Source organism: Rosa chinensis, chromosome 6 (genome assembly GCF_002994745.2).
Source record: "Rosa chinensis cultivar Old Blush chromosome 6, RchiOBHm-V2, whole genome shotgun sequence".
In the NCBI taxonomy this organism is placed as follows: domain Eukaryota; kingdom Viridiplantae; phylum Streptophyta; class Magnoliopsida; order Rosales; family Rosaceae; genus Rosa; species Rosa chinensis.
This window is the reverse complement of record NC_037093.1, coordinates 44,210,258-44,227,666: the sequence shown is the minus strand read 5'-3', so window position 1 is coordinate 44,227,666 and position 17,409 is coordinate 44,210,258. Positions and strand designations below refer to the sequence as shown.

General features: G+C 36.8%; 1 protein-coding gene across 9 annotated transcripts; it reads left to right on the top strand.

Annotated features, from left to right (window-relative positions):
* The first annotated feature begins 1,001 nt into the window (after positions 1 to 1,001).
* Positions 1,002 to 11,778, top strand: LOC112169672 (NPC intracellular cholesterol transporter 1 homolog 1b). 9 transcript variants are annotated; one of them, XM_040507929.1, is made up of 9 exons: positions 1,002 to 2,173; positions 2,377 to 2,484; positions 2,641 to 2,754; positions 2,910 to 2,993; positions 3,466 to 3,526; positions 6,713 to 6,776; positions 6,852 to 6,902; positions 6,995 to 7,082; positions 10,448 to 11,778. In XM_040507929.1, exons 4-9 carry the CDS (start codon positions 2,956 to 2,958, stop codon positions 10,452 to 10,454), a joined length of 309 nt encoding a protein of 102 aa, XP_040363863.1. In that variant the 5' UTR covers positions 1,002 to 2,173; positions 2,377 to 2,484; positions 2,641 to 2,754; positions 2,910 to 2,955; the 3' UTR covers positions 10,455 to 11,778. The 9 variants fall into 9 exon arrangements, 5 of the variants coding, with proteins under 5 accessions (XP_040363863.1, XP_040363862.1, XP_040363861.1 ...); XM_040507928.1 differs by having other exon boundaries at positions 10,181 to 11,770; XM_040507927.1 differs by having other exon boundaries at positions 6,995 to 7,138; positions 10,448 to 11,767.
* Positions 11,779 to 17,409: the final 5,631 nt, after the last annotated feature.

Sequence of the window (17,409 nt, the reverse complement as noted above, 5' to 3'; positions counted from 1 at the left end):
GCCTCATTTGCTTATTTTCAATTTTCACAACCGGAAGTTGGCTCTTTCTTCCTAAAGGGTCTCGTTCGGATATACTGGAAATTAATGGAGTTCATTAAATATCGACATAAACAGAGAGGATATGAAGTGATTTGATATATTCAGTTGTTACATCTCCTATCAATATTCAGTTGCATATGAATATCAATATTCAGATGTTACATCTCCTTATCGATATTAAATAAATAGATCCTTTTCCTTTGGTAGGTTATATCACCAAATATGTTCAATATGCAACTTTGGGAAAAATGTGGTCATGCCGGAAAATACAAAAAGATTATGTTTGCTCTCGAGGTGAATTTTTGATATAAATGATACAATTGCGATTATTTATGTTGAAGCAATCATATGCTCAAGGGTTATCTAACACTAAGGGATTAGTAAGGGGAATATAAATATTAAATAGATGAGTAAACATGAAGATAAGGTTAGCAGACAAATTTGAGGATTGTACGCCGGACCAAATATTGGGTATACACCGTGGCAGATTAATTGACAAACTCTTGTTTCCACGGCAGATTGAGAAGCAAGAGTTCGGACTGAAGTCAATTAATTGCCCTTGAAGGTCAAGTATGCAATGTGTGGTTGTAAATTTCAGTATGACTAAATACAACCTGCTGCTTTCCTCTTTTTTTCCTTTCACGCGGTGTTGAATCTCTACTAAATACAACACACAATCTACTTTGTCTGTCATTTTTACAATTTTAAATCTATATATATATATCGAAATCTTTTTTTTCTTTCTTAATTATTCAAATTCTAATAATTGAGTTATACCGTCGGAGGAAGTAGTTGAATTTAGACCGAAATTCATAATACAAAGCTGTAAAGCGCCAAAACAGAGGGCAAGTCAGTAATTTGACAGGGTTTTTGGAGTTTCCGGTTTCTGGAGAGACGAGGCTTTTCTGAATATGACAATCATTATTGTACTATGGCTTCAGTTTCCTCCACCGATCCAAAGCTCCAAAAGAAAAGCAAATGCACTGAACCAAAATTCCCACTACCCAAAAGCGAATTGTTTGTTGAACCCACATTGCTATAAGTTGCATTTTGTTGATCTGGCAGCTTCAACATGCACTTTATCGCTGTTTCCATGTTTCAGAGTAAGATTGACAATGTGGGTCATTATAGTGGAGCACTTAATCTCTTGTACTAGATTCCCTTCTAAGTTTGGTGTTTACAACCCAAAATCACAGATTTACTGGATTTGGGGTCAATCCAATGTCTGCCAGAGCTCAGAGAGAGAGCTTTGGTAGATCACAGTTGCAGCTTGCATTACCATTCCGCTTATAAATAGCTGACAGAAGTCTCTGGATCATCACACCTCTGCTTATTTACTAGCTTCCTCTTGCTCCCTCTGTTTATACTTCCTCACAGTCTCATTCTGTTTTCCTTTTCCTTCCGTTTGTTTTCCTTGTGTGGACCGATCCACTTGAATCACCAAACCTTCCCTTCTTCCCAATCTTATTCTCTCTCCATATTTCAGATCCGATCCTGTGCACCGATGCGTTAAATCTCCTCTTTTGTTCGTCTGAAGTCAACAACGCATGCGCCACCTTCGATGAGCGTTGCTTTAAGCGGTTACCTGCTAGTGCACACGGGGTTCTACCCCTTCGTGCAACAAAGATTGGCAACCGGCCGCCTTTTGGTTGCTGCCTTTGTGGATCTGTATGGTTTTCCTTTTCTTCAGTTCTTCTTGGGTGCGGCTGTGTATTTGGAATTGGAGAATTGTGTTTCTGTGTTCCCAAGCACTTTGGTTTGGTCGATCTGCTGTGGTTCATCCTGCTGCAATTCCTTGTGGCTGCGATTCCTCAACGGCATATGGTGGCTTAGGCATCAAATAGAGAAAGAGATTTATGCATGAATTTTGGCTTTATAGGGAAGTGGTTATGTACTTGTGGAGTTTTGTTGTTAACTTCTGGAAGAATAACCATTTCCTTAATTCGTTTCTTGCTCATGTTGTCTTGTTGTGGTTTTTGACATTTTACTTGATTATTTTATATTTAGTAACCTCGCCGTATTATTCACCTGAAACATTATTCTTCTGCGTGCAGAGACATGTTTAAGTGCCTTTCAGGATCCACTTGATCCAAGCACTGCCTTGGGAGGATTCTCTGGTAACAAATATTCTGAGGTAATGCAGTCATCCTTTCTTTTTGAAGGAAAGATTTATTAACAAAAGAAACGATTACAAAGTCGGGAGAGGCGAGATCTCAGCTCATTTCCCCCTTTTGGGGCAAACCCAGATATCTGTAATTCTGTAAATAGCGATTATAGTCCATCCTTCTCTCAGGTATCTGTCTATATGCTAACTCTATGGTGATCTTCAAATTTCAGGCTTCAGCATTCGTAGTCACCTACCCAGTTAATAATGCAGTTGATGATGTAGGAAATGAGAATGGGAAGGCACTGGCTTGGGAGAAGGCTTTTATTCAGTTAGAAAAGGTTTGAACACTGTGCAGTGCACATCCTCCATTGCATTGTTGCTGTTGCCTGTGGGCATTTCAGATCTTATGCAAATATAGAACAAATATATTTATTTTCTTAGACGTTTATGCTAATGATACTTGATATTGAGATCTGGAGCAAATATGTTTACAGGATGAACTGCTGCCAATGGTGCTGTCTCGGAATCTGAGTCTCTCATTTTCGGCCGAAAGCTCAACTGAGGAAGAATTAAAAAGAGAAAGTACTGCAGATGTTATGACCATAATAGTAAGTCCCAGACTTTGATGATTTTACGTTACTCAACCGATACGCAAGGGATAAATTTCATCATGATATCTTGACCTTACTGCAAACTTTACTATATATACTTGACCTTATACTGAAATAGGCATTTTAATTCTTCTTCTGCTATATCATATCAGGTAAGCTATCTGGTAATGTTCCTGTATATATCTCTGACATAGGGAGATGCACCTCAAATATCTTCTTTTTACCTCTCGTCCAAGGTACGATCTTATCCTTCACTTGAGTACGTCTTCTATTCCTTATATATGAACATTTTCAGCATGTATTTATATGGTTGTTAGTGTGAGTATGTCATCAGTAATTGTATCTTGTAAACACTTCTCCACCCTTGTGTGTTGGCAAGGGTGTAGGCAACTAGTAGGACTGAAAAGATAAACTTGTGAAGGCCTGTATATGATCCAATGGAGGATTTTTGAGTGAACATGGATCACTTATTTTGACAACAATTTCACTAGAAAATTAATTTAAAGAAGTATCACAGGAACACTCTGTATTGTCCGCCCTAGTTCATGTCCATGCAGCATGCGCTTATGTACCATCTATATATCTTTAGTATTGACGAAGTTCTGTGGTCTGCTAATCATCATTTGGATCTAATTTCTAGGTCCTGCTTGGTTTGTCAGGAGTATTGCTTGTAATGCTTTCTGTTCTTGGATCTGTTGGATTTTTCAGTGCTGTGAGAGTTAAATCTACATTAATCATAATGGAAGTCATTCCTTGCCTTGTTTTGGCTGTAAGTTTCTCTTATCTATAAATTTTTAGTCACTAATATCCAGTTGTAGCACTTACGTTCTCTTGGAGACTATACTCCGGTTATCTTTTGGTTGGTAACCCTGTCACCGCACAAATTGACATGCCCAAGGAGTTCTCTTTACATTGTTGTAATAAAAGACAGTAACTAGTTGAGTGAGAGTGATCAAGTAATTGAGTGCTACTAAGGAAACTGAAAGTCACTCTACATGCAGTACAATTCACTGCTACACTACTGAAAACACATAAATTGCTTTTTGATACTTGTTAGTTAATATTATAGAATCTCTTATGTCCGCAATTAACACTATCATGCATTGATGAACTTAGATAGAATGACTAAAAAAGGAGAATTACAATACTCCTTGGCCTTGTACATTTGGGACTGCAATTTCGGTTTTCTACTTTCTTGGCTGCTCGAGGGAACTTCTTTGTTCATTTTTTTTTTAACTCATATGACTTTATTTTTTACGCCTTCTCAGAACTCCATTTTTGCTTAATATTGACTCAAATTTTCCTCTCTTTTTCATTCATGTTACCCAACAGTTCCGTTCACCTCCAAACCCTCCCTTCCTTACTGTTTGGACCCAAAATGAGTATTTTGGCCTGATAAGGCACGTCTTGGAGAAATTGAGCCAATGTCAGTGGCTCAATCTATATATTGTCGACAAGTTCGAAATATATATTTAGAGGCTAAATAAAGCCTACTATGGAAGCATGAAAGGTCAACTTTAGCACATTTTCCTACTTCGGCTAGGAGAAACCGAGCTAAACAAGGAAGGAGGGGCGGCAGACTAACCAAACGAAATACAAATGAGCTAAAACTTTCCAGATTAAATCTAGAAAGCCCAAGGATCATTTCTTATGAAGAGTTCCAGAGCTATTTTTAAGTGGAAGGCCTTCAAACAATCAGTCCAATTTTCTGCAGAAGCAAAACTGGAAAACTGGACCTATAAGAGGTCCAGCAGCGTTTCTGGCCCAACCACTATACCAAAAGCTCTGAAATTTTACCAGGATGATCTATACTCATAGTGGAACATTTTTTATGAAGAAGTCAAGGTCAAAATCTGAATTCTTGATGGAGATATAATTGAAGGAATAAAGGAGCCGAAAGTGCTTCCTTATCTCCAAAATTCATCATTCCTTATCTCCAATTATGCTTCTTTATCTCCAAAATTCATCATTTCTTATCTCCAATTAATGCTCCACTATCATTTGTTTAATGCCAAATGCTTTGGCATGGTAGCCTATAAATAGAGGTTATAAATTCATCACAACACCAATTCATTCATCAAAACATCTCTAAGATGATCTAAGTTCTCTCTAGAGCAACCTCTCTAAGAGCAACTCCTCTCCTTCTCTTTCTCTTACCGGTGATCACACTCCTAGTCCTAGTCTTCTCAGAAGCCGACTTTCAGTGCCACCAAACCCTCTGTCAACGTACTTCGGTCCTAGTCTCATCGGGAGCCGACGGTAGTGCCGCGACCACAACGGTTACAGAACCAGCCAAGCAAGGGTAACGCCCTAGCAACCCAGCCAAGCTAAAGTCACGCTTTAGCAAGATCTCAATACTTCCCGGTGATTTCGCTCTGCTCAATCTGCAATATTGAGTATCAACTTGTGAACAAGAAGAAACTTCAGCAAAGTCCTCACCACGAGGCACAAAGAATCCTGCGACGAGGTTGGTGCTCTCCTCGTCTACAATCGCTCGACAGAAGTCAGGTCAAGGGACACCCCCGACGACCGCACCCGACTGTGTTGGCACGCCCGCGCAACAAAAGAGACTGTTGACCAGCTGCAACAAAACTGGAGCCAAACATTTCGGGTGCGGTCGTCGGGGGTGTCCCTTGACCTGACTTCTGTCGAGCGATTGTAGACGAGGAGAGCACCAACCTCGTCGCAGGATTCTTTATGCCTCGTGGTGAGGACTTTGCTGAAGTTTCTTCTTGTTCACAAGTTGATACTCAATATTGCAGATTGAGCAGAGCGAAATCACCGGGAAGTATTGAGATCTTGCTAAAGCGTGACTTTAGCTTGGCTGGGTTGCTAGGGCGTTACCCTTACTTGGCTGGTTCTGTAACCGTTGTGGTCGCGGCACTACCGTCGGCTCCCGATGAGACTAGGACCGAAGTACGTTGACAGAGGGTTTGGTGGCACTGAAAGTCGGCTTCTGAGAAGACTAGGACTAGGAGTGTGATCACCGGTAAGAGAAAGAGAAGGAGAGGAGTTGCTCGTAGAGAGATTGCTCTAGAGAGAACTTAGATCATCTTAGAGATGTTTTGATGAATGAATTGGTGTTGTGATGAATTTATAACCTCTATTTATAGGCTACCATGCCAAAGCATTTGGCATTAAACAAATGATAGTGGAGCATTAATTGGAGATAAGAAATGATGAATTTTGGAGATAAAGAAGCATAATTGGAGATAAGGAATGATGAATTTTGGAGATAAGGAAGCACTTTCGGCTCTTTTATTCCTTCAATTATATCTCCATCAAGAATTCAGATTTTGACCTTGACTTCTTCATAAAAAATGTTCCACTATGAGTGTAGATCATCCTGGTAAAATTTCAGAGCTTTTGGTATAGTGGTTGGGCCAGAAAAGCTGCTGGACCTCTTACAGGTCCAGTTTTCCAGTTTTGCTTCTGCAGAAAATTGGACTGATTGTTTGAAGACCTTCCACTTAAAAATAGCTCTGGAACTCTTCATAAGAAATGATCCTTGGGCTTTCTAGATTTAATCTGGAAAGTTTTAGCTCATTTGGATTTCGTTTGGTTAGTATGCCGCCCCTCCTTCCTTGTTTAGCTTGGTTTCTCCAGCCGAAGTAGGAAAATGTGCTAAAGTTGACCTTTCATGCTTCCATAGTAGGCTTTATTTAGCCTCTAAATATATATTTCGAACTTGTCAACAATATATAGATTGAGCCACTGACATTGGCTCAATTTCTCCAAGACGTGCCTTATCAGGCCAAAATGCTCATTTTGGGTCCAAACACTTACTCATGTGGAGTCACAACTTTTTCTTTCAAAAGGGGATGCATGTTTTGTTCATGTTCTAGAAACTTTTGCTGATTCATTGTGAAATTTTGCCCTCCTTGGTGGCCAGTCCACTTTTATATGCTTGTCTTTATATGATAAGATATTTTAATTGGTTCTCGGTTTGGTTCAGGTTGGTGTAGATAACATGTGTATATTGGTACATGCAATCACCGGAGTTACCTTTAGAATGACGAGTAAGTAATGCACTGGTTGAAGTTGGTCCATCCATAACACACTGACTAGTTTGTCTGAGGTTTTGGCATTTGCAGTGGGAAGCTTCATTCCTATGCCAGCATGCCGAGTCTTCTCCATGATTGCAGGTGACTAATATTTGCTCTTGTATATCCTAAAAGGTATTATTTGGAGTTTTGTTAGTACATCATCTAATTTTACCTTCTTCTTTAATTTGTAGCCCTTGCTGTTTTGATGGACTTCTTTCTGCAAGTCACTGCATTTGTTGCGTTGATATACTTTGACCTTTTGAGAGCTGAGGATGGCAGGTTTGATTGTTTTCCATGCATAAAAGTCTCGTCATCTTTTGTGGAATCCACTGAAGGTATATTTGTGTGCTATGATAGTGTGTTGAGGTTGCTTTGCCTTTAGTATACTTTTGATCTTAATTTTTCTACTCTTTCAAGTCACACACTATTCTCAAAAGAAAAAAAAGTCACACGCCCACATTTTTTTCCCTTCTCCTTTGTCACATTAGTATTAGTTCTAATGAAGTCATCATCCCACTCCTCGACTATACCCCACAAGTACAATATCTTCTAGTTTGTATAAACTTGATATGACACCTGGTGAGATTTCTTGAAGTGACCAACATTCTGCCAAATCTGGCAACTTTAGATTGCACAAGTTTTTGAATTCCTCAAGTACACGCTCTATGCGAGATTCACATAGGTGGAGTATCGTGAGTGTCCGTAGCTCCCCAGTCATAGACATTGTTTTCGATCCGAGTTCTAAACCCCTTAGACGCAATGTTTGAATGTTTCTCATAAGTAGCGGAAGTGTCCCCAGTATGTTTTACACCAAGTATAATAAAGAACTGAGATGTCTAAAACCTTAAGATCTTTCACTCCATTCAATGTGCTTAGCGTGTCCACATCGGACGTCTCTTCATCATTTGCGCGTGACAACAACCAAAACTCATGAGTACTTTTATTGGTTGTCAGTGAAGTATATATGTATACACCATTGTAATAGCAATAGCAAGAACCATGTTGAATTTTTCTCAATGTCTATCAACTGGCATATATTAAATAAATGCCCATCATCACTATATGTGAGGCATCACCATCAATGCCATCATCATATTAACACTCACCAAGCAAAGCTAAAACCCCAAGCAGCAGGGGCGGATGCAGATACAAAGATGATTGGGCTCAAGCCTCACTGAGGTTTTTGGGCTTAGGTATATACATCTGTTTTTTTTTAAAGTCTCTATCCCTTTCTCAAGCCGCACCGTCGTTTCTTCTCTTCTTCTTCTCCTCTTCGTCTCCAAGCTCTAGGCCTCCAGCAGAAAACTAAAACTCCAAGTATCTCTCTCTTCCTCTACGCTTATAGAAAACTAATATTTTGTTCTGAATTCTGATCACGAATTTATATTCCAATTTTTTTTTTTGGAAGTTTCTGATCTTCAATGTGTCTTTGAGGTCAACTTCGGAACTTCGCATTGGTGCAGAAAATTGTTGAGTTATTCTTCTTCTTTAGTTCTTCGGCTCTTGATGGCTTGATCAGTTGACTCCACCGAAATACAGAATCACCGATGCTAAAGAGGTATTCAGATAACCAATTCATAAAACCCAAATTGAAATTGTTAAAGCTAATTAGCTAAATCCTTTTTGATTTTTGGGTACTGGGATTTTTTTGGTATCTGAAATTGGGTGTGTAACGTGAATTTGTGGGTTTGCTGAATTTGTGTGCAAGTGTAAACGTGAATTTGATTTCTAGGTTGGGTTTGCTGAATTTGTCTGCGAATTTGAATTTGTGCATGGGTTTGCTGAATCTAAGCTCTTATGATATGTCTCCTACCATTTCTCCAAGAGTTAGGGTCTCCATCATCCTCGACATCAATGAAGTAGTGGAGTTGTTTAAGAAAGAGATATAAGCAACTAGCAGAAGATGAATGCGTGATTTGTGGTGGTGCAATATGAGCTTTGTCCTAATTATCAAATATCCCTCTCTAAAAAGCACAAAGTTTTCTGACCAGCAAACCGAAAAGACAGCATAATGTTTGTTTCTGACCCTGACTCTTGGAAAAGTTGTAGGAGACATATCATAAGAGAGCTTAGATTCAGCAAACCTCTTTAACATCGGTATTTCGGTGGAGTCAACTGATCAAGCCAACAAGGGCTGAAGAAGAAGAAGAATAACTCAACAATTTTCTGCACCCCAATAAATTATAATGGTGTATACATTTGTACTTCACTGACAGCCAATAAAAGTACCCATGAGCTTCTGTTGTTGTCACGCGCAAATGATGAAGAGAGGTCTGATGTGGACACACTAGTTACATTGAATGGAGTGGAAGATCTTAAGGTCTTAGACCGCTCAGTTCTTTATGATACTTGTGTAAAACATAATTGGGATCACTTCTGCTACTTATAAGAAACAATCAAACACTGTGTCTAAGGGGTTTAGAACTCGGATCGGAAACAATGTCTATGACTAGGGAGCTACGGACACTCACGATACTCCACCTATGTAGATCTCTCATAGAGCGTGTACCTGAGCAATTCAAATACTTGTGCAATCTAAAGTTGTTAGATTTGGCAGAATGTTGGTCACTTCAAGAAATCTTACCAGGTGTCGTATCGAGTTTATCCAAACTAAAATAATTATACTTGTGGGGTATAGTCTGTTGGTATTTTAAAAGATTTTAAAATATTTAATTTGATTTTCGATTTTCAATTTGTAACTTATGCTTTTAATCCTATAATTATTTGAGGGTTATAGGAGTTTCATTTTGGGATTTAATTTTCTGATTTTATGGTGTGTTTTATGATGGAGGTTACATGAGATAATTGGAGCCTATAAAAGGCAACAATGTTCCCCAAGTTGTTTACAACAAAAGGGTTATCTCTACTCCTCATTTGCATACTATCATTTCAATTACTACCTTCTATATTTTACTATTATTTTGGGCAACGGTTCTATGACCTGGAGATTCTATCCGACTGTGAACGTGCTCATAGCGGACCTTTGGTTGCGTGTATTGGGGTTGTATCTTGGAGTCTTGTAGACCATCAGCACCTGCACGTAAGGAGGCTACAAAAGTTTTAGGACAGCGTCTTTTGACGTGCTTCACCATACCAGGCTTGTTTTCTCACTTTGATTTTACCATATATATATATATATTATCTATTATTCTATCTATTTTTATCTTAACTTTTCTTTCTTTTATTTTATCAAATTTATTTTCTATTTTAATCAATTTTACAAAGGAAAAAAAACCCAAATTTTTACAACATAGTCGAGGAGTGGGATGATGTTCGGATTATTCAACTCATCAAAGCTACTGCAATTGCCTTTGTTGACTAGTTTAGAAACCATTCTGCCACCTTTTGCTGATATTGTGCGAAACTGTCACGCCCAGGACACGGTCTCGGTGGATTTTAAGAACCTAACGCCGAATTCACTTCTACAAAAACATTATTTAAGGACATTGAAACTATGTCCTTATATCCGGGAGTCATCATCAGTCCCAAACAAGGACACTTGAAATGTGTCCTCTTATCTATACGAGGACATAGTTTATGTGTCCTAAAAGCTTTAGTCGTGGTGTCCTTATATCCATAAGAGGACATCTAAATTGCATCCTCATATTATCTAATATGAGTTCTCTTTTCTATCACTACTACAGAAATTGAATCAGACGACAGTTAAAAATTGTCGTCTATCTTGGTGACGTCTAATGAAGGTGCATTTAGAAAACTGTCGTATGAAGGACTCGGCATCCATGTCGACAGGCTCTCGACAACATTAATTGTTGTGTGAACTTTACTCAGACAACGGGCAACTTGAGCATTTGTTGTGTGATTGCGATTAAGAAGTCTTTTTTTTTTTTATAGCTATTGTGTGACTTTTATTCACACAACAGTTTTTTCATATCATCCGTGATCTGTTTTACACTCAGACGACAGTTTTTATTTTGAGGCTATTGTAAATATTGTGTACATATGATAGTTTTGTGTGGTTATTGTTGTACTAATTAAAAGAATGATTCAATGCATTATATATGTTGGAAGTGGAATAAAAAATGACCAAATTAACAGTACCTGATCAATATATAGAAGAAATTGTTATAATCTACATCATGCATCAAAATAGATTGTGCAAAGCTAATCTTTTATCCATGAAAGGAGTATGTCTAATAGTACTCTCCTAGCAAAATACATCCAGAAATTTACTTCAGTGTCTAGCTTTGCAAGCTTTGCTGCTCATGGCCTCATTGGATTCAGAGGAGCTTGAAGTTTCATCAAGAGCTCCCAGACTCTACACACTCAATATCTTCTAGAGTTTCTTCAATAGCATAAAAACTAAGTTCAACTATTCTTTTAGCCTCTGCTTTAAGCAACTCAATGTCCTGTTCCAGCTTCAGAATGTGCTTCCTTATTCGATTTATCCAAAGCCTATAAGGGGCAGCAGAGAACAAATGGAGAAAAAAATTAATGATGGATAGAGTCTCAAGTATATGATTAAGAGCTCTAGTATTTAGGAGACTATGTAGGTAAGCAAACTGATTGAAGGTGTGAAAAGGAAATACTTTACTTTGATATGTGTTGAGCAAATTTTGCAAAGAAAATAGGAGAAACCATAATTTTATCACATTAACAGAAACAAACAAATGAACTACTGGGGCCTAGTTGTACCTCTAGCATGCTTTCATCAAGAAAATTAGAAGTTGTATGACCCACGGCATGAGAACTATCATATTGGAGGATCCTTAACTTTCCTTCCTACATTACATAACAGGAACCACTGTAAGTTCAGAAAACTAAAAGAGGAGGATACTAAATCCAGTTGCTTACCTTAGTTCCATAAACAATGCCACCTCCGACAGAAGGATGAAAACAAGCTACGTTGACCTCATCTTCTGCACTAGAGAGAATTCTCACAAGTTTCATATCAGAAACTCTATATACCTGATATGGAACATAGTATTTAGAGCTATAATCACAAATTCTTACCATAATACCGACCACAAGTGATTATATCACAAAACAATTAACAAAATTCAATATTGAAACCAGCACAAAAAAGTAGCAAGTGAAAGACCAAACATAACTAAATTTATTGGTACATGATGAAGCCATGTTAATACAATCATTCAAATCACAAATTGAAAGCAACATATCAATATTCAACTACCAAGGATTCTTTTAATTCACATAAAACACACATCATATCAATGAGCATTTTGAACTTGGTAAGATCACACTTATATGGTACTAAATAGTACCAGAAATTTTCATTAGATTATAGAAAAATGATAATAAATACAACCACTATTAATTGTTCTCATTCCATTTTGACATGTGATAACACGAGTTTGTAGGGAAAATATTGAAAAACCACAGAAACTGGTAAAGATTTTAAACAGAGGGTTCATACATGCATCTCAAAATTTGATATTGTAACAATGGGGAAAAGAAACAATAGTAAGTATAGCACAATAGTAGTACAACAAGCAAGAACAACAACATCAGCCATCATAAACTGATGTATCATTTTAATAATGACTTAGTACCTGCAATTAATGTATCATAAGTCATAACTGCAAATTGAGACCTAAAAGGTAAAGTTGAATTAGAGGAACCTGATATATGATCTATCAGCACATTCCCAAATATGTCAGCCGGAGTGTGCCCTATACTTGGAGGCATGTCCCTACAATCCACCCCCCTGCTGATAAGCTTGATGTTGCTCTCCAAGTAACTTTCAAGACGGTAGTTATCCTATAGATGCTGTATTCATTCCCATTCGAAATGAGAATCATAGTATTCATTCTTAGGTGAATGGAAATGAAAAACAAGAGATACTCTTCCACTTCTGTTGCTTATCTTTGTGAAAAATAAAATACAATTGGCCACTGAGTATACATCCAACAGAACTTGTTCAAGAAAAGTTATGAAACACTGCACTTAGAATCTGGGTGACATAATAAAACTCTGGGAGGAGAAAGAAAACAAAGGTATAGGACTACTTTTGACTTTGTGAGAAATAGATTTGTAAGCAAGTGATCGATATAGCCTGTTTCATCATTAGCTCGTTCTATTCTATCTATTTTTCATTTTACATGCTTCAAAAAGAAAACTCTTATCTAGATTCTCAAAAAAAAAAAAAAACTCTTATCTATATTTTAAACTATTAATGTTAAATTCTATAACTTGAAGAAGATAAAGAAAATAAAGTTTAAGATAAGCATGATTTGTGTATATAAATGAACGTGTATACTGAAAAGTAAAAGATAGAAACATAAAATGCAAATCTCTATTGTCCTGTGACTCCTGTCCATTTAATGCCCAATGTGGAATGATTCACTAATTAATAATGACATGCTATGAGTTAAATTATGCTTTATCGGGAAATAAGTGGCACCATAGCAAACATGGATGATCATGGGTCACATTTTTAATAGTACTTTCGCTAATGCAAAAGCATATTATAAGAATGAAACTATTTGAATCGGATATACTCATCACCAAATCTCTCACATAGGTAGGGTTTGCCTTTGAGAAGTTGTCAGCACCATGGTTAGATAATGATATATATATATATATGCAGCAATACTCTAATTTAAATAGTTTATATAAGCATATTGTTGGGACAATTCTTATTAACCAATAACTGTCAATACCTAGACCTTAATTTAAGGGAGTATTAAATAACTAGAAGCATAAGCGCAAAAAAGAAAACAGAAACAGAATAGATTTTAAAGAAATCGCTGTTATAGATGTCAAGCTTGTCTTGTCACAAATATGCAATAATGAATACCGACTCACTATTGAATCCTATATTGATATTATCATGAAATATTCATACATTTGTTATTCAAGAAGGTAAAGTGGCACACAATGCCACATACCTAATAGAGGCTAGCTTAACTTTGGTCTTATTTAATAGCAATTTGATGATTCTAAAGCAAATGAGAAGGAGTGCATTATAAGCTTGAGAGATCATCCACTTGGGATTAAGAGTTTAAGATAACAACCCATTGGTAGATATCACAATGGGTAGATTATAATACTTTTCATAAATAGTTAAATAGCAGTAACCAAAAGCAGGAGATACTACTTACAAGAAAGGAGGCCGTCTGTGAATGTGAAGTGCACACGAGAGTCAACATCATCAAGAGTGAAGTTCATCCTCTGTTCCGGCAGAAACTAATACAAAAGGGTTGTATGGTGCTTGAAGAACTAATGGCACACGTGCATGCAGTGATATTGTTTCAATCCATATTTTCTCTGCTTTCAGATTATATAGTAGATTATTAGCAATTTAGCATAGAGTAGTAAATATAGGTTTAGCATAGCAATGAATTCCTGCAAAATTATCATATTTCAGTAGCAGAGGATGAGAGCCTCTATTTCAATGTTTTAATGCCATATATCGCATGCAATACTGTAAGGAATCAATGATGTAAAAACAAACAGTTAAGAGTAGGTTATGTTCAACACAAAGGACTTCAACTCACCCTCTTTGCATTTAATGCTTCAAGGACTCGAGATCGAGCCTGATTCTTCTTCTGAACTTCTACATTAGCCTACTCAATTTTGGCTTTTAGCTTTGGATCATCATATATGTCCGGTACCTGACAATTTTGACATTTGAATCAAAACTTATAATTAGTTACCTAGAATCAAAAGACTAAAACTTTGAATCAAAACTTACCCAGAAACCTTCTTAGTTATCTTCTTAGCCCCAATTTTGACATTTTTTCCTTCAATCCCAAATCCACATCTCCAATGTTCGAATTCAAATCTTGGTTACCCATGACTGAATTTCGAATCCTCCGAAAGCAATACGCCACTGCCGAAAGATCTGAAGAACGCTAGAGGTCTACCCATTAGGTTTTCTACAGCCTCTGAACAAGAAAACCCCAAACCAATCAATTCACACAAAAAACGCAATTTAATTCCTTCAATTTTTAAGTCTCATAAACGAAACAAGAAGAGGACGAAGAACCGGCGTCAGAAATTGCAAGAGAGAGGGGGTTGTTACCGGTGAGATTGTTGGATTTGATGTTGGCCTGAGTGTGGTCGAAGTAGAACTCGGAGTTGTTGGGGTCGACGGCGATGGCCTAGGTGTAAAGGTCAACGATGAGCTCAAAGTGGTCTCGATGAAGGCCTTCGCTATTTCCCAGATCGAATAACCATTAGGTTTTGGTCGGGGTTTGTAGGAGAGAGAGAGAGAGAGAAGAGAGAGAGAGAAGAGAGAGAGAGAGAGAGAGAGAGAGAGAGAGAGAGAGAGAGAGAGAGAGAGGAGAGAGAGAGAGAGAGAGAGAGAGAGAGGAGAGAGAGAGAGAGAGAGAGAGAGGAGAGAGAGAGAGAGAGAGAGAGAGCGCTTTGTCGAAGAAGAGACCCTTACTGTTTTGGCTTTGTGTCGAGAGAGAGTGGGCAGCTGTCGAGAGTGAGGAGTGAGGAGTGAGGGTTTTGGTGTTTGGGTGAAAAGTTCTAGTTTTTTTTTGCCTGAATGTAGGGTTTCAAGCCCTGCCCTATGTATTTGGACAAGCCCCACAAAGACTCACACAAACAGAATTTTATAACAATGTGGTCTGAGTATATGAGTTTTAAATTTGAAATTTGTCTCCTATCAATTTGACTTCCCTCGTTAGGGAGTTGGAGAAAAATGATGGTGGGAAATCTCCTTGCTTTCTGCCAAACATAATAATCAGACCACATTTTTATTGTTTCTCGTCGTATGATTACTACATGTTGGGGGGAAAATTTGGGTTTGAAGTGGGGTTTGGTACCACAGACATGGTGGGAAACTTACCGCTCAATTATTTTAGGGTCATACAACAGTTTTATCCTTAAACGTCTTCTGAACTAGTTCATTATACCATATCAGACGACAGGTTTTATAAAAGCGACGTACAAAAAAATAAAAATCAATCAGACGACAGAAAACTATGATGTGTCGTCTGATTCAATTTTTGTAGTAGTGAGGACACACAATTGTGTCCTAAAAGCTCTAAAAATAGAGTCCTTAAATCCATAAGAGGACACAAAAAATAAACTCTCATATGTGTCCTCTTTTCTATTCTGGGACATAATTTGTGTGTCCTCAAAGATTTGAAAATGGAGTCTTTGAATCAATAAGAGGACACCAAAAATAAATTCCCATATGTTCGCTTTTCTGTACTAGTACACATATTAGAATGCATTTTGTGTCCTATTTTCTATACATTCCCATCAAATTTGCATACAGATGACACATCAACAAGTCCTTATGATATGAGAACTGATATAGAGAACATCCAATACAAGTAATCTACAAACACCATAAGTCCATCTCATTAAAAGAAAATAAAGATCCAAAATTTCCTACTCTACTATTTTGACCAATTTAATTCAAAGTTGCTGCTACTCTAAGTAGGCTTCAAATATATATAACTAATTTGATTCATACCAAAAGTAAGAAATCTGCATGTACATATGCTAACTATTTTAGTTCATCTTGGATATATCCATCAACCTGCTCTACCACTCCACTCGAATGACACCAATCTCTTCTTGAGTGTAAGCATTTTTTTCCTTGAACTGAAATGATGACCATAAGTGAATATTACACTGAACAAAAACGCTAACCTAGTAAGCATGTGCACAACTAATCAAAAAACAGCAGAGTACATATAATTGAGCTAACCTTATTACTAACCATTGAAATAGTATCACTATCAGGAAAAAAAAAAAATCAATCTCTGTAGATAAGTTAAACTATTATGTGAAAAAGAACAAGAATGTTCTAAAGGAGAATAAGAAAGTTGCACCACTTAATTTTCTAACTGTATCATTTGACACTTCTGCCAAACACTACTAGCAGAATTTCTAGTGGCCCACCCCGTTTGGATACACTTAATTTTCTAACTGTATCATTTGAGTAGAGCAAATGACACTCTTCTATACTTTTAATATTCTTTATTTTATGGATAATGTTAACCATGACAAAATAAAAAAATATAATCAACAAAATAAGTTAATACATTTATTAAAAACAGAAATCTGTATTCATTGTTAAATAAAATACTAAATTAATGTTTACACCAAAAAAAAAAAAACTAAATTAATGTATCATATTTAATATTCAGATAAGTATCTAATATAGATACGGTTAAGGTTGTGAAGTAATAATATCTAACTATTTATTTATATTTAATTTATTTAAATTTACAAATTAATCATCTTTCCTTGCATTCGTATTGCAAAACATATATGTTTCGTTATTTTCTTATGTTTTTATATTTAAAATGTTATTAGAGTTTTTGTATTATTAGTTGATGGGCATAATTGCAAAATAAACTATGCATATCTGTATCCATTAAATTATCATACGGTTAATAAAAACTGGTAGTATTTCAAATATAATTATTAACCAGATTTAATTCGCCGGCTGTTTAAGGAAAACTGAAAATTGAGAGAGAATTGAGTTGTACTTTCATTGATAATAGGGGCCTCTTTATATAGAGGAATACAAGATATAGAATCAGAGTTCTACAAGGAAACGTAATATTACAATTGATTGGATATCTCCAAGATTCTCCAATATTATCTCTAATTCTAACCATATTACCACTAGGTCAAGTAACCTAGAGTTTGGGCC